Source organism: Hypanus sabinus, chromosome 10, assembly GCF_030144855.1.
Source record: "Hypanus sabinus isolate sHypSab1 chromosome 10, sHypSab1.hap1, whole genome shotgun sequence".
Taxonomy (NCBI): Eukaryota; Metazoa; Chordata; class Chondrichthyes; order Myliobatiformes; family Dasyatidae; genus Hypanus; species Hypanus sabinus.
In genome coordinates, this window is record NC_082715.1 from 60,348,690 (window position 1) to 60,369,677 (window position 20,988).

The 20,988-nt window shown below is 39.4% G+C and overlaps 1 protein-coding gene across 2 annotated transcripts in view; it reads right to left on the bottom strand.

The window, feature by feature from the left end:
* LOC132400696 (kinase D-interacting substrate of 220 kDa-like) overlaps positions 1 to 20,988 on the bottom strand; it is a 95,492-nt gene that overhangs the window by 7,848 nt on the left and 66,656 nt on the right. For both annotated transcript variants that reach the window (XM_059981928.1, XM_059981927.1), the window contains exons 25-28: positions 18,752 to 18,957; positions 18,358 to 18,474; positions 7,788 to 7,925; positions 2,640 to 2,738 (exon numbers count right to left, since the gene is read on the bottom strand). In XM_059981928.1, the coding sequence (XP_059837911.1) occupies positions 2,640 to 2,738; positions 7,788 to 7,925; positions 18,358 to 18,474; positions 18,752 to 18,957 (560 nt within the window). The remainder of the gene's footprint in view (positions 1 to 2,639; positions 2,739 to 7,787; positions 7,926 to 18,357; positions 18,475 to 18,751; positions 18,958 to 20,988) is intronic.

Genomic DNA, 20,988 nt, shown 5'->3' on the forward strand with positions numbered 1-20,988 from the left:
TTGAGAACAACATCAGCAAGTTTGCTGATGATACTAAGCTGGGTGGCAGTGAGACATGTGATGAGGATGTTAGGAGAATTCAGGGTGACTTGGATAGGCTGGGTGAGTGGGCAGATACTTGGCAGATGATGTTTAATGTGAATAAGTGTGAGGTTATCCACTTTGGGAGTAAGAACAGGAAGGCAGATTATTATCTGAACGGTGTAGAGTTAGGTAAAGGAGATATACAAAGAGATCTAGGAGTCCTTGTTCATCAGTCACTGAAGGTGAATGAGCAAGTGCAGCAGGCAGTGAAGAAGGCTAATGGAATGTTGGCCTTTATTACAAAGGGAATTGAGTACAAGAGCAAGGAAGTCCTTTTGCATTTGTACAGGGCCCTGGTGAGACCACACCTGGAGTATTGTGTACAGTTTTGGTCTTTAGGGTTAAGGAAGGACATCCTGGCTGTAGAGGAAGTGCAGTGTAGATTCACAAGGTTAATTCCTGGGATGTCCAGACTGTCTTATGCAGAGAGGTTAGAGAGACTGGGCTTGTACACGCTGGAATTAAAGAGATTGAGAGGGGATCTGATTGCAACATATAAGATTATTAAGGGATTGGACAAGATAGAGGCAGGAAATATGTTCCAGATGCTCTAAGAGTCCAGTACCAGAGGACATGGTTTAAGAATAAGGGGTAGGTCATTAAGGAAAAACTTCTTTTCCCAGAGAGTTGTGGGGGTGTGGAATGCAGTGCCTCAGAAGGCAGTGGAGGCCAATTCTGGATACTTTCAAGAAGGAGCTAGATAGGTATCTTATGGATAGGGGAATTAAGGAATATGGGGACAAGGCAGAAACTGGGTATTGATAGTAGATGATCAGCCATGATCTCAGAATGGTGGTGCAGGCTCGAAGGGCCGAATGGTCTACTTCTGCACCTATTGTCTATATTCTACTCCAGTTTGCGGAAGTGCTTTATTGACCATCTTATCTATGGGTGCTGCTGCCTTCAAGCTCTCTCTATTCTCAGTAAGTTTTAAGATTCACTGTGCATATCCTAACCTTATAGGTCCTTGCAATGTATATCACTTACATATCTTTTTAGGATTAAATCTCATCGAAAAGATTACCCTCTTCACCATCAACACCACTATCAATCTTGAGCAATACCTCAAAATCAATTGATACCAGATGAGAACACAGTTTTTAAAACACACTCAACAGAAGGCCAGAGCAGTGGTGTGAATCTATACAGCACTTTTAAATATTAAGTCATCCTAGGCAATTCACAGTAATGTCAAGGAAAAATTGCTATCACATTACATAGGAGATAATACTACAGAACCTGGACAAATACAAGGATTTTCAGGTGAAAAGTGAATGGAGAGGGAGAGGGCAAGGGCTAAAGCAACAGCATTTCAGAGCTCAGGCCTTTGACAGTTAAGGCCCCTGCTGCCAATAGTGGTATGAATAAAACTGGAGACTAGCAAGAGTTCAGAACTGCAGGAATGCGGTATCTCAGAAAGTTACAGGAATCAATGTAGAGGTGATAACCAAAAATAAGAGCTGTAAGATAGTGGCATTGCTGATAGAGTGACACAAAATGCCGGAGGAACCCTGCAGGTTAAGCAGCATCTGACCTGATGTGCTGAGTTCCTCCAGCATTTTATGTGTTACACTGGGTTTTCAACATCTGCAAAATCTCCTGTGTATCTGCTAGATTAATACAAGTGAGGAAATGAGCAACAGAGAGCTGGGTGACTGAAACCTAGATAGGGTGAAAAGAGGGAGAATTGATTAGGAGTTAAAAACACAGGCTTTTTGGAGCAGGTTAAGACCTACAAGTATCTGGGAGTGCAGTTAGACGAGAAGCTAGACTGGACTGCCAACACAGATGCCCTGTGCAGGAAAGCACAGAGTCGACTGTACTTCCTCAGAAGGCTGGCGTCATTCAATGTTTGTAGTGAGATGCTGAAGATGTTCTATCGGTTGTGGAGAGCGCCCTCTTCTTTGTGGTGGCGTGCTGGGGAGGCAGCATTAAGAAGAGGGACGTCTCACGTCTTAATAAGCTGGTAAGGAAGATGGGCTCTGTTGTGGGCACAGAACTGGAGAGTATGACATCGGTGGCAGAGCAGAGGGCACTGAGTAGGCTACAGTCAATCATGGAAAACCCTGAACATCCTCTGCACAGCACCATCCAGGGACAGAGAAGCAGCTTCAGCGGCAGGTTGCTGTCAATGCAATGCTCCTCGGACAGGATGAAGAGATCATTACTCCCAAACGCCATTCGGCTCTACAATTCAATCACCAGGGGCAAGACATGTTAAGTGCCGGGGTTAGGACTGAGCTTAAGTTACCACTCAATGCACTTTAGTAAACTATTTAAGAACTTTTTAAAAGCTATTTATTAATGCTTTTTGGGAGGGTGATTTTAGATGCGTATCATATTTATACTGTTAATAAATTAGTTTTGCTACAATAAGTGTATGGGACACTGGAAAAATGTTGAATTTCCCCTTGGGGATGAATAAAGTATCTATCTATCTATCTTATCAAGCTTTTAAACATATTAAACAAAATGACAACTTTATATGTGAGATTTCAAAGTAATGGTGTAATCAGGTTTGAACAGTTGACACCATTGAAATAAAGTTATCATACCATATTTCTAAAAAGCTGCCAATCACCAAAATTCATGCTTAATTCTTTCTTCAATTCATCCAGATTGCACTGAACTAACACTCTTCCATTAATGTTTGCCTGAACAAAGAAAGAACAATGGAATTAAAAATAAAGCTTACATCAGCAAAAATTGATTTTTCATTTAAAATGAATCATGGACAATGTGTCCTTGCAAAAACTAAATGTTATACATTGCATCAGCTGACCAGACTATAAGAGCATCAAAATATAGAAATATCGTTTGGGAATGGTCCTGCCTATAGAAACATAGAAAACCTACACCACAATACAGGCTCTTCAGCCCACAAAGTTGTGCCAAACATGTCCCTACCTTAGAAATTACTAGGCTTACCTATAGCCCTCTATTTTACTAAGCTCCATGTACCTATCTAAAAGTCTCTTAAAAGACCCTATCATATCTGCCTCCACCACCGTTGCTGGCAGCCCAGTCCATGCACTCACCACTCTGAGTAAAAATCTTACCCCTGACATCCCCTCTGTACCTACTCTCCAGCACCTTAAACCTGTGTTCTCTTGTGGCAACCATTTCAGCCCTGAGAAAAAGCCGCTGATTACCCACACGATCAATGCCTCTCATCATCTCAGACACCTCTATCAGGTCACCTCTCATCCTCCATCGCTCCAAGGAGAAAAGGCCAAGTTCACTCAACCTATTCTCATAAGGCATGCTCCCCAATCCAGGGAACATAGTTGTAAATCTCCTCTGCACCCTCTCTCTGGCTTCCATATCTTTCCTGTAGTGAGGCGACCAGAACTGAGCACAGTACTCAAAGTGAGGTCTGACCAGGGTCCTATGTAGCTGCAACGTTATCTCTCAGCTCCTAAATTCAATTCCACAGTTGTTGAAGGCACAGTCCACCTGCGCAGCTGCTTTGAGTGTCCTATGGACTCAGACCCCAATATCCCTCTGATCCCCTACACCACCAAGAATCTTACCATTAATACTATAATCTGCCGCTTCTCAGCCCAGTTTTGCATCCTATCAATGTCCCGCTATAACCTCTGACAGCCCTCCACACTTTCCACAACACCCAAACCTTTGTGTCATCAGCTAACTTAATAACCCATTCCTCCACTTCCTCATCTAGGTCATTTATAAAAATCACAAAGACTAAAGATCCCAGAACAGATCCCTGAGACACTCCACTGGTGACTGACCTCCATGCAGAATATGACCCATCTACAACCACTCTTTGCCTTCTGTGGGCAAGCTCGTTCTGGATCCACAAAGCAACGTCCCCTTGGATCTCATGCCTCCTTACTTTCTCAGTAAGCCTTGCATGGGGTACCTTATCAAATACATTGCTGAAATCCATATACACTACATCTACGGCTCTTCCTTCATCAATGTGTTTAGTCACATCCTGAAAAAATTCAATCAGGCTCGTAAGGCACGACCTGTTCTTGACAAAGTCATGCTGACTATTCCTAATCATATTATACCTCTCCAAATGTTCATAAATCCTGCCTCACAGGATCTTCTCCATCAACTTACCAACCACTGAAGTAAGACTCACTGGTCTATAATTTCCTGGGCTATCTCTACTCCCTTTTTTGAATAAAGGAACAACAACCTCAACCCTCCAATCCTCTGGAACCTCTCCCATCCCCACTGATGATGCAAAGATTATCGCCAGAGGCTCAGCAATCTCCTCCTTCGCCTCCTACAGTAGCCTGGGGTACATCTCATCCGGACCTGGCAACTTATCCAACTTGATGCTTTCCAAAAACTCCAGCACATCCTCTTTCTTAATATCCATCTGCTCAAGCTTTTCAATCGGCTGCAAGTCATCAATACAATCACCAAGATCCTTTTCTATAGTGAATACTGAAGCAAAGTATTCATTAATATCCCTGCTATTTCCTCCGGTTCCATACACACTTTCCCACTGTCACACTTGATAGGTCCTATTCTTTCACACCTTATCCTCTTGCTCTTCACATACTTGTAGATTGCCTTGGGGCTTTCCTTAATCCTGCCTACCAAGGCCTTCTCATGGCCCTTTCTGGCCCTCCTAATTTCCTTCTTAAGCTCCTTCTTATTAGCCTTATAATCTTCTAGATCTCTGAACCTTTTCTTTTTTTCTTGACTAGATTTATTACAGCCTGTGTACACTATGGTTCCTGTACCCTACCATAACTTCTCTGTCTCATTGAAACCTACCTACGCAGAACTCCACACAAATACCCCCTGAACGTTTGCCACATTTCTGCCATACTTTTCCCTGAGAACATCTGTTTCTAATTTAAGCTTCCAATTTCCTGCCTGACAGCCTCATAATTCCCTTTACTTCAATTAAACACTTTTCTAACTTGTCTGTTCCTATCTCTCTCCAATGCTATTGTAAAGGAGATAGAATTATGATCACCATCTCCAAAATGCTCTCCCACTGAGAGATCAGATACTGACCAGGTTAATTTCCCAATACCAAATCAAGTACAGCCTCTCCTCTTGTCCGCTTATCTACATATTGTGTCAAGAAACCTTCTTGCACACACCTAATAAACCCCATTCCATCTAAACCCTTTGCTTTAGGGAGATGACAATTGATATTTGGGAAATTAAAATCTCCCATCACGACAACTCTGTTATTATTACACCTGTCCAGGATCTGTTTCCCTATCTGCTCCTCAATATCCCTATTACTATCAAGTGGCCTATAAAAAAACACCCAGTCAAGTTATTGACCCCCTCCTGTTCCTAACCTCCACCCACAGAGACTCCGTAACAATCCTTCAGTGGCATTCACATTCTCTGCAACCGTGACACTAACTGATGAAAAGTGCCACACCCCCACCTCTTTTGCCTCTCTCCCTGTCCCTTCTGAAACATCTAAAACCCAGCACTTGAAGTAACCATTCCTGTCCCTGATCCATCCAAGTCTCTATAATGGCCACCACATCATAGCTCCAAGTACTGATCCACACTCTAAAATCATTCGCTTTGTTCACAACACTCCTTGCGTTAAAATAGACAAATCTCAAACCGTCGGACTGAGCGCGTCCCTTCTCTATCACCTGTCTATCCTTGCTCTCGGACTGTCTACAAGCTTTCTGTATTTGTGAGCCAACCTCCTCTTCCCCAGTCTCTTCAGTTCTGTTCCCACCCCCCAACAATTCTAGTTTAAACCCTCCCGAGTAGTCTTAGCAAACCTCCCTGCCAGGATATTGGTCCCCCTGAGATTCAAATGCAACCCGTCCTTTTTGTACAGGTCATATCTGCCCCAAAAGAGGTCCCAATGATCCAGAAATATGAATCCCTGCTTCCTGCTCCAATCCCTCAGCCACACATTTATCCTCCACGTCATTCTATTCCTATTCTCACTGTCACGTGGCACAGGCAGTAATTCCGAGATTACTACCTTTGCGGTCCTGATTCTCAACTTCTTTTGAACTCTTCTGTCCTGAGATTACATGGCTGACTTATGAGCCTGGCATTCAAAGTGTGCAGGTTAAGCAGACAATAATATTTCCACACCCTCCTCCTTCTGCATACATTCATAACTTATAAAATGATTCTACACAATTGCAAATATAAAATGATTAAAAGGATGAAAACTTAACTTTAATTAATAATTTTAACTAATTCTCATGGCACAATTCACAATAAGACAGACAATTTCATGTTGATATACCATCAAATATATACAAAGTATTGATAGAGGAATATACCATTAGAGAACAGAATATTAAGTAAAAGATTACATTAGATCTTAAATTGTGAGGAAATTTCTAGAAAGGAATGCATTAGTTCAAGCATTCAGCATTCTAGCACTGTTAAACATGTAAAATAAACAATATTAAAAAGCACTCACAATGTGAAATCAAGCGCAAAATATTATTTTGGTCACTAGCTGAAAAGTTTTCGGCTTTCTTATATGAAACAAAGATCAAGTTGCTTTTGTTAGCATTCTTCATTTGAACCTATGGAAAATCTTTGGATTTGAAAGATCTACACCTTACCAGGTCTGTAACTTCCAATGAAATCAGTTAGGCAATGAATGATGAGTGTCATGTGTTACGGATTCAGCAACAATAAATATATAAGTGAGGAAGGGGTTTTTCTAACAAATAGAACATTTATTAAACACTGAAAAACGATCCCCCAAAAGTAAACAAACCAATAACGTAACCGGAAATCAGCTGCTGTGCGGCAGCTTAAACAGTTCTTAAAGGAATAAAGTGAAAACAGTTCTTAAAGCGATGTTACAAAAACAGTTCTTCATAGTACTGCAAAAGTTCAAAATGCTTACAGTCCATTAAAGGAGAGACTTTTTAGACGATTTAAATTCTTCTCTTTCACGTTGTGTTGCTGTGGTTCCCAGTCGAACTATACTTTTCCCGGAGAATTTACGAAGATGAAAATGAAACAGCTTAAAGGCGCTGACCTTTCCTTTACAACACTGTACCCAATCCTTTCTGCTATATTTCGCAGGGATTAACATGGGGACAGCCAACGAATTCCTTCCAAATGAGGATCAAACAAGGTCCAACCTGTTTCACCATCGAAATCGACTTTCCTCGATCTTTTAGCTCCCTAACTCTGATCTTCACTCTCCACTGATTTTTAACTGGCAGTATTATAAAGAAACTGACGGCAATGACCTTTTAAACTTTAGGCATTAAATAAAACTCCATCTTTCAACCAAACTGTGTCATAATATTGGACCACGCAGTAGCATGGAGTTGAAATGGCAAATCCAGCCATGAACTGCCCCTCCTCACGGGGGGGGGGGGGGGTCCTCCTTTTATACCCTGTAAAAAAAACCTGTCACATGACCTCTACTGGCGGGAAAATGACATCACTCCACCATCACAAGACCACTACCTTAAGTCCAGTATAGCTTCAACCCCAGTCACGTGACAAGTACAAGATACCCACGGGTACACAACACATGGAAAAATCCAAATACTCATTCAAGTGAATGCAATACTATGAGGAAGTTTGTATAACAGATTCCTCAATTACAAGCACAAATACCATTAAATGGAATCATCTGCAATGAGGTTTAAACACTTATCTCTGATAAAGACATGAGAAGGAGACTCAGCCCAATGAGAAGCTGAATCTAACTTCAAGGACATTGAACAATATACAATTCCTACCTTTTTGATAGTGCAAATGTACTGAAGGAGCATGGCTTGGTCAATTCCTTCCAATTGTCGAAGTTTTTCACAAATAGCATCCACATTCATTGAACTGAGTGGAGCAGCAGAACAAGCTGCTACAATAGAATTTGCCACCTATTGGAAAAGAAAACATCAAAATGTGCAATTTAACGTTTACAGCAGTTTTAAACAATCTCTTTTTATCTGACAAGAGTACAATACAGTATTGCTTTAGTTATCAGCTGTGCATTTCCAGGTTGAAGTTTCAAGTTTCCTCCCTAATTCTAAGTACAGATTTGCATACGGGAGGAAATGAAAACCAAATCTGGAGGCGAGTCCTTAGAAAGGCTCAGATAGTGAAACATGTTTAAAGGGTGAACTCTGTAAACTGTCAAATTTCTAAACAGCTCAGTAAGTATGAATAATGAAAAGAATTTTAATTACTTGAAATTTCTTAACTAAGTTTTATAAACCTTTTGATAAGAATACTCATTTAACCTAAAATTATAATGAATAAAATGCATTAAAACAACATAGCTTTCATTAGACCAAATTAATGTGTGAATGCCTGAAGGACAGTAAATTAAGTGTATTAAAATAAATGCTTTACCACTATTCCCTAATCGGTACTCAAAATCCATCAGCAAAGCACACTGAAAGTTTCCTTTCGAACACTTCTAGCTTCTTTCAATTTTAACAGTGCTGAGAAAGCTCTCATTACCAAGTAGTAAACATCAGCAAACTGCTCATATTTTAGATTTGCAAAGAACAAAATTAGTCAGGTATTGAGAAAGTTCATACTGTTACTCTTTTGTGAAATATACAGAGAATTATAATGTCCTCAGTGTTTTTAATTTTCTACTTCATTTTCTGATTTCTGACATCTGTGATATTTTGCTTTTGGATTAATGTCCAAATTATCTCAGATTCTCAAAGCTGACATTAACTACTTGAAAACCAAAAAGTATCAGTTTCTTAGTGCTGGTCTCCACTTGTCTTGATATACTAACTACATCTTGATAAATATGAAAGATATTTTCCATAATTTCATGCTTCAACTGTGTTTGAAGAATGGCAACATTGATAATACTTTTCACTGAAGTGGCAAGAGTACAAACTAATTCAACACAACAGAAATACACAATACTAGCATAATTTTGTGCTCTATGTCTTTTTTTTTAAAAACTGCTACACTTACCTGTTTCATCCATTCAGATGTCCAGCAGTATTTGAAAGAACACTATACAGCTCTAACAATCATCATAGCAAGACATTTAGAAAATGTCTGTTTTGCAAATGCACACGCACGCACAAAAAAATGCTGGTCTTTATGGTCATCAAGCTCCAAGCAAAAAAAAAACTGGCCAATCTCATGCCCAAGCATATGCATAATATATAACAGTAAGCTATTTTTTCTTGACAAATACACACATCAACATCCCTTGCCAAATTCATTTTCTCCAGCCATGCACATATAAAGCCGAGAAATGAGTGGCTTACTCTCTGCAATCTATATTACTTGTGCTACCACAACATGAAATAAAAGCACCCAATCAAGTCTTCTAATTCCCCAAATTCTTCCAAAAAAAAATCAATCAACTGCCATCTTTGAACAGCTCCAATTAGCAATTTGGTTTGAATTAGGAGAGACAGCCCATATCCACTAGACTGAATATACTTTAATCATCAAAAATAGCATAATAAGCAATATCACAAGTCAATAATGACCAACAATGTGTACAACATACAGATAATAGAGCACTTATGGTTTGAGATTTTTGTGTCCTTTGTTGAAATGTATATTACAGAATGAAATAGATCATTCTATTGTGCTGTAGATCATATAGATCATTCAAATCTATATTGTGAAAATTTGTAGTTTATAGTTAATGTTTTCAATTCATTTGTTTTAAATTACAATTGTGAATTACCAACATGTTGAAGCACTAACAAAAAGAAAAAAAAAATCACATAACATGCAAAATGCTTGTTAATCTGATCTGCAAGCAGTCTTATAGTTAGTAAGGCAGCATAACACAAATTGTTAATAATTCAGTAACAAAGGTAGCAGCTTCATGAATCATTCATTCCAAGAGTACACAGGGTTGTTTTTGTACCTGTTCTAATTTAAGCTGCGTAGGAGAAAACAAAAAGTAAAAGGTAAAATCTGTAAAAAAAACTACACAAGAGAAGAAGAAATTGACTACAAGATAATCCAAATGATTTTCATTCAGCATTGGCTTGCTAATTCATTCAACATGGAAGTTTGCAATTAATTATCATTTCATTCTGTAACATCTAGTGACATACTGCCTGTCATTCTACAGAAAAATGTGCTTTGGGTATATGAAAAGCACTTCAAACTTATTTCTTTAAATCACTAAACAAAAAAGAGTTAAGAAAAGTCAATTTCTGAAAGATATCAAAATACTATGGCTTTGTTAAGAGTCAGCCCCCTTAGCACTTAACTTTACTAATGTACAGCAAAAGAATAATGCCAAATGTAAATTAAAAACAAAAATGCCCAAGAAATTACAGATTTACTGAAGTGGTTGTACATTAAGTTCATGTCTGAAAGATGGAGTAGTTCAATGAACAAAGTACATTCACAAGCACTAATACATGTGGAAATTAATCCAAGTAGAACCTGTACAATAATAATAGTAAACAACTGCTGACCAACAAAATATTTAATTATTATATTATATTTACAGACATTAAGATCTCTATCATCCTTCCTTAAGATGATTTACTACATTTGAAGTAACTTTCCTACAAAATTTTCAGGCCACTTTTAAAATCACAAAATCTTGATTTGACAGAGTATGAAAGAATTCATGTCTTTGGAAACCAATTTGAACAGACAGAAAATAATAATTAAGAAGCTCTATATAAGCAAATAAATATGTAGAGTCGGCCCTCCTTATCCGCGGGTTCCGCATGAGTGGATTCAACCAACCACGGATCGGGAAAACCCGGAGGTCGAGCATTGTTCGCCTCGTGTCTCATTCGTTCCTTACTTGTGTTGTGAGCAAGAGGAAGGAGCTTAAGGCTTGTAAGGGATGGCTGGCTAGCTATGTGCCTCAAGAGCTTGAGGATCACAGGAGAATCGGGATCGGCTAATGCCGAGGCGGCATCAGCATTCCCAGAAGAGCTACGATGGTTCCATCTGTACTGAACATGTACAGACATTTTTTCTTGCTATTATTCCCTAACAATGCAGCATAAAAACTATTTAAATAGCATTTACATTGTATTAGGTATTATAAGTAATCTAGAGATGATTTAAAGTAGACGGGAGGATGTGAGTAGGTTATACGCAAGTACTATGCCATTTTATAGAAGAGAGATCAAGACACCCAGCAGGGCAGTAGCTGAGGCAGCAGAGACAGGATCATCATGGGTGTGGACCAAGTACGTCCAGAGGGGCAGATAGTTGGACAGTGTATCCATCTTTTGCAAACCCTTCAGTAGTTGCATAGACACAAGAGCAGACTATCAGTTGGATGAAAGTGACCAACAACTCTGATAGAAGCAGATGCAAGGAATAAGGGAGCCTTCACAAACTTCCCAATTCTGTTGCTGACAAACAGAATTACATTGGAGGAATAGAAGAAAAATATCTGTTCTTATTATAAGTATTATTCCAGTCAGCAAGTGGAATATTCCATTATGTGGACAAAATAACATGCTAAATCATTTGTTAAAAGGAGGGAGATCAAAATCAGAAAAAGGAAGGAAGATGCAAAAATTTCAGCCAATGTCAATGGATTTTTGGAAAAATTAAAGCTTTAACCTTGACTTGCAGAGCTATATAAATAATGGCAATATATTTCAATATACTTAAACGGACAATTTTAATACCTATTACAGAATTTTCACACTCAACATTCCTAAAGTCAGGAATTTGTACTAGAGCACTACACAAATAATGTTGACCTCTTGGTACATTTGTCACCAGCTTGGTCTTACAGTGTGAAACTGCATTATGATTGCTGATTAATCTTAATAGGTTATCCTGCTCTTACCCTAATATTCACAAATTTTCTTGCATTACTGGGCATACATTAGCTATAGATGTAATGATTTGTTTTTGAATAACATCAAATTATCTATTACAGTGCTTTATTTACCTCACCCAAGCATTGGTAATACATCCTAATCACAATCGGATGCTACAATAATGCTAACTTCCCAGCTCTTGTAACTACTGTAGTTCAATATTTTCCTTTCAATGTCCATAAAATGTATCCTAATAAAGATTTTGAACACACCATTGCCACACTCCGAATTCATAATATATCAATATTCAAAAATAATTAAGCCAATGTGCACAAATTATTTAAAACCCCATAAAAGCAAGCAACTGTGACCCCGAGCTTATTTTGAAAACAAAATCAATTGATAATAAATTACCAAACACTGCATTACGAGTTCAATAGTCAAAACTGGAAACTGAATATACCAGAATACAGGATCCACAATAAGGAAAAAGAATCTGTAAGAACTTTACAGATGTGAGGAGTGATAACCAGACAGTTGGAACCTTATGGGTAAAATTAAGAAACCAAAAAAGATTTAAGACTGAATTGGTGTCCTCAGCCAGCAGCTGTAAGTGATACAATGACTTAATGCAAGAGATCAGACATACATGGAGCAAAAGGCAGAGTGGTTTTAATGGGGACAAGGTAACATTTCAATGAAAATTTAAAAAAATGCAGATGCTGGAGATCTGAAATAAAAACAAAAAATGCTGGTAATACTCAACAGATCAAGCTACATCTGTGGGAAGAGAAAGAAAGTTAATGCTTCAAGTTAAAGTCTCTGTCAGAACTGGGAAGGAACTTGTACCTACAGTACAAGTGGCCACAGACCAATTAGGTCAGATTGAGAATTTGAAGAAATAGTGGAAAGCAATAGGAAGGTCAGGGTTGTTCCTGTGGAACGAATGCAAAGTGGTCACCCAATGTAAACACAGAATGCACAACACCATAGTGGAAGTATAAGTGAACTGCTGTTTCACGTGGAAGGACAGCTCGAGTTCCTGGATGGTAGGAAAGAAAAAGGTAAAATAATAAATATTCATTGCCTAAAGCTGTAAGGGAAAAGAGCAACATGATTGGGAATGGTTGATGGGAACAGAAACGTAAACCAGGGAGTAACAAAGAGAACAGAGGTGTATAAGAATTGAACATCCATGGTAAAGATGGGTCTGCTGGAACCAGTGGATTTGAAACAGTCGAAGTGGTGGCAGACATCACAAGTGTCATGTGTATAGGGTAGGAAGAGTCTGGACCGGAGGAGAAAAGATAGAATCAATGTCAGAAGAAATAAGTTCAGGGAGATAACAGCAGGATGAATCAATGACTGTCAGTGCAGTCCAGTTTGTGGCTGCATCGTATTCGAATGCTACTGGTTAATTTGTTCCGGACGTTTATTTATATTAGCGCAGTTCCTTACTTATGTGTGACTCATCAGTAGATTTTATCCTCACCTTCATAAGTTATAGTGTATAATGTGTGTTAAGTGTACTACTTTGCTTGACACTCTGGTTTGAAGAAATGTCTCATTTCTATATACATTATAAAATAATAATAATAGTAAGTACTTTACTGATCCCGAGTGAGAAATTATTTCCTTACAGCAGCAAAATTTAAAAACACACTTAGCAATAATAATAGTAAATATAATAAAGTACAGAATAATATGCACAATATTATCAGAGTTGACCATGGATATTGCGTCCTAACTGCCTAGATATGCAAACCTGCGCAGTACAATATGGAGAGTGAACTGTTGCCCATCTCGCAAGCTCTCCCTCTCCACACATCTGATGAACCCAAAGGAACAGCACAGATCAATATAGTTTCAGGAGTTGCCAGTCATTATTGTACTCAAATGTATGCCTTAGGGACTCCAGCTCCAGAACTTCCCTCAGGGTTACTTCTGAAGCGCCCACCCCCCACCCCCCAAGTGGGTGTAGCCACAAGGTAGTAAAGGTTTGAGATCAAAGATTTCCTTCTCCTAGATGAGCTGCCAGCCACGGCTGACGGGCCTCATCTACCCAAAGCGACTGGTTTTTAAGGTGCCAGTAACCTGCCTTTGTCCCTTCTCCTGTCAGTAGAAATGGTTCTGCCGGGTTTAGTAGCTAAGCCGGATTTCATAGGCTATAAAGAGGCGCATGCTATCGGGAGCATTTAATAAGTAATGGGTTCTCTCAAGCCTCTTCCAGTGATACCTACACTGAAGAAGTTCAGATCTTCTCTCCCATAGATGCTGTCTGGCCTGCTGAGTTCTGCCAGCATTTTGTGTTTTCTTTTATTTCCAGCATCTACAGATTCACTCGTGTTGCCAATAAGTAGTGGGAGCCTGTTCCCATTACCACCCCTGGTTATAACAACCTTACACGTACTTTGATAATAAATTTACTTTGAAAATGAATTTGAAGATTTGAAGGGTAATTTACCTATCTACACAGAGAGTTGTTGATAGCTGGAATACAGTTTCAGAGGAGGTGATCGAATCAGATATGAAAATCACATTTAAAGGCATTTAAACAGACACTTAACTAGGCAAGGCATAGAAGGATACAATCCAAATGTGAGCAAATGGGATTAGTATAGATGGGCAGAAAGGTCAGTAAAATGGGGAGAGCTGAAGGACAATTTCTGGGGCACACAACTCTATTCCAATGAAGCTAAATAAGTCACTAGGAAGCAACACTGTCTTTCCTTGGTGGAGCGGGGAGCAGAGAGCTGTTGGGAGAGAGTGGTCTAACAGCAACAGTTTCAAGTCATTCACTACTCCCAGCCTTATCTGCTATTCACCTACTTCCTCTGCAACATGACCCTCATTTTATTTCAAACTTTCCCCAGTTCTGACAAAAGTCTATCAATCCTCTAAAATGTTAACAATGTTTCTTTCGCCACAGATGTCGTTAATGTGGTATTTTGCAATTTTCTGTATTGTAATCCACAAGGTTAATACTTATGTAATTGATACTCACAAATGAACAAAAGAAAATCAAATTAAATTCTAACCAAGTAATAATTAATCAATAACTACAACACAATTGTATTTTTATTAAAAAGCTATTTTAAATGATGTCTAGTTCTATGAGCTAACTTGAAGCAACTCAAAACTGATCAACTACTTAACTACATATGGCCAACACTGCAACCACATACATCATACCAGATACAGTCAAAAGAAGAGAGGAAAATATTGTTCAAAGTGACTTTTTCTAATTAGTCTGATATTTCATAGTGGAAAAGCATTAATATGCTACAACTCCACACCATCTAACTACTCATTACCAGTGAGGTATCTGTAGGGGAAGGAAGCCCCTCATCAGCAGCCTCCTTGATCACTTTCTGACAAGAAGAAAATCATTTTGGGTATACACACAAATCAAAAACAAAATACGTACACCTCGTACATTATACCCTGATCAGTAAACTGAATATTTCTGTTCCACACACCCTTGCAATTGCTTTTCGTGCAACACATTGGGAAAAAAAAGGGTACAAATTCTCCTAAAATAATAAATTCACATATGGCTATTGCATGATAAAACCATGGTCACAAATGAAGGAAAACACAAAATCCCAACACAGATTTTGAAGTGATCAAGATGACACTGTAGTGGCCATGCATTCTGATTTTTGGAATCTTAATGACCCACAATGACTTGTTGTTCCGATCACTGAAAGTTAATCTTTGGTGGCTACACCTTGCCACTTGACTCTTATTCAATTTATATATTCCATTCAAATTTGGTACTCCTTGTTTCACAAAGAGTAATTGGGGTCCTATTGCATGACCTGGATGTGCTTGAAATGTTAGTTTACAAAGGGATACAGCAAATCACAAACCAAAAGTTCAGCATTATCATTGACAATCCACTTCAGATTTTTAAACAGATGTAATTTATGTTGCCTAAACAAAAAAATTTAAGTTTAAAAAAAGAAACATATTGTACTGTTTGATAAAGGTAAACCGTTTTAGCTTAAGTATAAAGGAGGGAACAACTTCAGCACCGAATAAAAACACAAAACACAAGACTCTGCAGATGCTAGAAATCCAGAGCAACACACACAAAATGCTGGAGGAACTCAGTAGGTCAGGCAGCATCTATGGAAATGAATAAACAGTTGATGTTGTTTCGAACAGAGACTCTTCTTCAGGACTGGAAAGGAAGGAGGAAGCTGCCAGTATAAAAAGGTAGAGGGAGGGAAGGAGGACAAGTTTGAAGGTGATAGGTAAAGTCAGGTGGGTGGGAAAGGTGAAGGGTTAGAGAAGGAGGAAGTGACAGACAGGCAAGGAGAAGAGTGCCAGCAAGGCCAGAGTGGGGAATATAAGAGGGAGGGAAAATAAATTACTGGAAGTTGGAGAAATTAGTTGTTCATGCTATCAGGTTGGTGGCTACCTAAATAGAATATGAGATGTTGCTCTTCCACCCTGAGGGTGGCCTTATCATGGCAAAAGAGGAGGTCGTGGACCAACGTGTCAGGACAGGAATGAGGATAGGAATTATAATGGTTGGTCACTGGAAAATCCCACTTTTTGCAGATGGATTGAAGGTGCTCGAGAAAGTGGTTCCCCCAACTTATGTCAGGTCTCACCAAGGTAGAGGAGGCTGTATCTGGTGCACGTGATAACACAGATTATCTCAAAAGATTTGCAGTTGAAGTGTTACCTTACCTGGAAGGACTGTTTAGGGACCTGAATAGAGGTATGAGAGGAGGGGAGGTGCAGTATTTCTGTCCTCTGCATTGCAAGGATTTATGCCAGGGGGAGATTAGTACGGAGGAAAAATGGACAAAGGAATCATGGAGGGAGCAATTCCTGTGGAAAGCTGAGAGAGGGATGGAGGGGAGGAGAAAGGTAAAGATGCATTTGATGGGAGGATGAAGAATGATGTGTTGGATGTGGAGGCTCATGAAGTGGTAGGTGAGAACAAGAGGAACGATCCCTTTTAAGACGGTGGAGAGGTGGAATGAGCGCGCATGTCTGGGAATTGGAGATGTGGGGGAGGGTAAAAATCAATGGCAGAGGATAGGAAACCCATTCTTTGAAGAAGGAGGACATCTCTGAAATCCTGGAAAAGAAAACCTAATCCTGGGTATAGATGTGGCAGAGATGAAGAAACTGAGAAGAGGAAATAGCATTTTTGCGGAAGACAGGGTGGCAAGGGGTACAGTCAAATAGCCATAGAAATCAGTAAGTTTATAAAAGATATCAGAAGACAGTTTGTCTCCAGAGATGGAGACAAAGGTCAAGAAAGGGGAGTGAGGTGTCAGAAATGAAATGTGAATTTAAAGACAGGGTAGAATTTGGAGGCAAAGTTGATGAAATTGACAAGCTCAGCATGGGTGCGTGATGCAGCATCAATGCAGTCGTCAAGGTAGTGTAGGAAGAGTCGGGGAGCATTATCAGGGAAGGCTTGGAACTTGGACTGTTCTACATAGTCAATGAAAAGGCAGGCCCAGCTTGGACCCATGTGTTGCCCCGGCTACCCCTCGAGTTTGGAGAAAGTGAGAGGAGTTGAGGGTGAGGACCAGTTCTGCCAGATGGAAGGTGGTGGTGGTGGTGAAACAGAACTAGTTGGGTGTTTTGTTGAGAAAGAGCTTTAACGCCTTCTTAAAGGGGGATAAAAGTGTATAGGGACTGGACATCTATGGAGAAAATGGGGCAGTCAGGCTGAAGAAATTGAAAATTGTTGAGGAGACAGAGAGCATGTTAAGTGTCACAGATGTAGATGGGAACTGACTGAACCAAGAAGGATAGAATGGAGTTGAGGTATGCGGACAAAAGTTCAGTGGGACAGGAACAGGCAGAAACAATGGGCCTACCTGGACAGTAAGGTTTGTACATCTTGGGAAGGAGGTAGAAACAGGCAGTGCAAGGTAAGGGAACTGAGTCCAATGGCAGTTCTCCAGAGTTGACAAGGTTAGTGATGGTGTCGGAGACAATTTTCTGATAGCCCAGAGTGGGATCATTTTCAAGGGATAAGAGGAGGTGTCGAGTGTTCCTGCCTGGCTTCAGCAAGGTACAGCTCAGTCTGCCACACTACAATAGTATTCCCCTGTGTCTGCAGGTTTGATGGCAAGGTTAGGATTGGTGCAGAGAGAGTGGAGGGCTGTGTGTTCAGAAGGAGAGCTAAGTACAAAAGTTGGTTGACGTCTCACTGGCAATTAGAAATGAAAAGATGCACAGCAGGCAGAATCAGAGTGGGGTGTCCAAGAGGAGACACAAAAATACAAAATTCTACCTGGATTTAGAAAAAAATATCACAATAAGTTTACATGCAAACTTAAAATTCAGGAGGTAGTGAGAAATTTCCAAGAAGCAAAGCAAGCTGGTATTGCTGAGATACTGCACTGGCAGGAATTAATAAAGAGTCTAAGCAATAACTTTAAAATTACTACTTTCTTAATATTTGGAAATAATACAGTTCTATCACATACCAGAGTAATAAAGTTTGATAATAAATTTAAATGATTTACAAAATATGTTCCATATATCAATACAACAATATTCATTCTTCCCCTTTTGTAATACTTACTAGATAACTGTTCTGTTCCCTTGAGAAACTGGATTTGGTTGATGAACGTGAGATGGGATGCTGCAAACTGCCAAAACATTGCCTTGGCAGATAACAAATATGAGGGGCAAAATATGGCTATGGAAAAGGAACAGGTGAAAAAAAATTATGAAAATTAAATGGTCATAAAGGAAAAAAAACACAAAACATATGACATGACAGCAAATTGTCAACAATATGACTGCTTCCCAAACCTTGCTTCACAATAAACTAAACTTAAAACAAGACACAACTTGGTTACAAATTAAAAATGACGGAATGGCAATATGGAATGTTGGTGTCATGAAAGATAATCTTAAAAAGTCTGTGTTCACTCTAGATCTAGTCCAGTTAAATAATGCAGTAGTTTGCTTACCCGGTTATAAAATGGATGCTGTTGGCCAACCATGCCACTATAGAAGTTGCTAGGATGCTGTGGTGACATAACATTACCATTGAATGAAGTGGACGAGCAGACCGATGGTGCCTGACTAAACACAGTCCGAGGTGGAGCTTCTGGCAAAGGTAGTGAAGGAAAAGGAATATTCACTGTGGACATCTGGTCCCTGGCTGCTCGGATATCTGCAGGCACAAAGAAAAAGCATATTCGAGGACCTAATATATAAAGACAGTAATGTTCCCAAATACATTTTCAGAGAAAAATACTTTCCCCAATTTTAATCCTGGGCAAATTGCATCTTTTTTTTATTTGCAGCATTCATGGCATGTACGTTGGTGAGTAAAGGAATGTCTTCATTTTGAAACATTTGTTTACAACCAACTTCTATTAATCTTGCAATTTTAAACTACAGAGATACAAAGTGTGTAAACAAGTAGCCTTCAGTCTCCCAAGCTGTTAACTGAAAATGGGTAATACAAAAAAGCCTATCTGTGGGACTAGCTGAAAGCACACCGTCTTCAGAATGCAGCACCAATAAGTAAGAACTTTAGTGTGAAAAGAACATCACTGATGTTAGGATTACAAAAACAGAATTAAACAAAACAGTTGCATGGAAGAGCAACTGATATGCTGGATTTGCAGCATGTAGGAGTTGATGGAAACAACTGGGATTCATGGTAACCCCATATGAAGATTTACAACAAGGAACTTCAGCTCGGAACTGATCATCAATTGTCCAAGATTCGGATACTGCCACACATTAGGAGGGAAGATTACCCAAATAGTTGTTCTAGAGGGTACTCACAATCCTCAGGTCAATTTAGATTGATCAAAAATGATCAATCCCAGAGGAACTGGAGTATGTGACCATGAGTGAAATGATTACAAAGATCAAGGAGACAAGGTCAGGAGAAGCCTCAACCATGTATGTGTTCAACAGTTTTGAGGTTTTCCAGCATGTATCAATGAGACCAGAAACTGCAGAGCGGATGAGCAAGTTGAACACAGTGCTATGATAAGGGAAGGCACTTTTGTGTGCACATAAAGAAAGGGGAAAGGGAAAGTAGAATGAGAATAGGTTATATTGAAAAGGTTTCTTTGGATAATTTTCTATACCAATCGTATAGAATTTTTTGAGGAAGTTACCAAGAAAGTTGATGAAGGCAAGGCTGTGGACGTTGTCTACACTGACTTTTGAGTCACTTGACAAGGTCCTGTATGGGAGGTTGGTCAAAAAGGTACAGCCACTCAGCATCCAAGATGAGGTAGTAAATGGTTGCCTCTCTGACTGGAGTCCTGTGACTCATGAAGTGCTGCTGGGATCGGTGCTGGGTCCATTGTTGTTTGTCATCTGTATCAATAATCTGGATGATAATATGGTTAACTGGATCAGCAAATTTGCAGATGTATCAAGATTTGGGGTGTAGTAGACAGTTAAGAAGGCTATCATGGCTTGTAGCGGGATCTGGACCAGCTGGAAAAATGGCAGATGAAATTTAATGTAGACAATTGTGAGGTGTTGCACTTTGGTAGGACCAACCAGGGTAGGTCTTACACAGTGAACGGTAGCGCACTGAGGAGTGTGGAAGAACAAAGGGATCTGGGAATACAGGTCCATAATTCATTGAAAGTGGCATCACAGGTAGATACAGTCGTAAAGAAAGCTTTTGGCACACTGGCCTTCTTAAATCAAAGTATTGAGTACAGAAGATGGGATATTATGCTGAAGTTGTACAAGACATTGGTGATGCCTAATTTGGAATATTATGTGTAGTTTTGGTCACTTACCTACAGGAAAGATATAAATAAGCTTGAAAGAGTACAGAGAAAACTCAAGGATGTTGCTGGGTCTGGAGGACCCAAGTTATAAGGAAAGATTGAATAGATTAGAACTTTATTCCTTAGAATATAGAAGAACGAGAGGAGATTTGATAGAGATTTACAAAATTATGAGGGGTATAGATAGGGTAAATGCAAGCAGGTTTTTTCCACTGAGGTTAGCTGGGACTACAACCAGAGGTCATGGATTAAGGTTGAAACGTGATAGTTTAAGGGGAACACAAGGGGAAACTTTGTCACACATAAGGTAGTGAGAGTGTGGAACGAGATGCCAGTAGAAGCGATGCATGCAAACTCGATTTCAACATGCAAGAGAAGTTTGGATAGGTACATGGATGGTAAGGGTATGGAGGGCTATAGTCCTAGTGCAGACT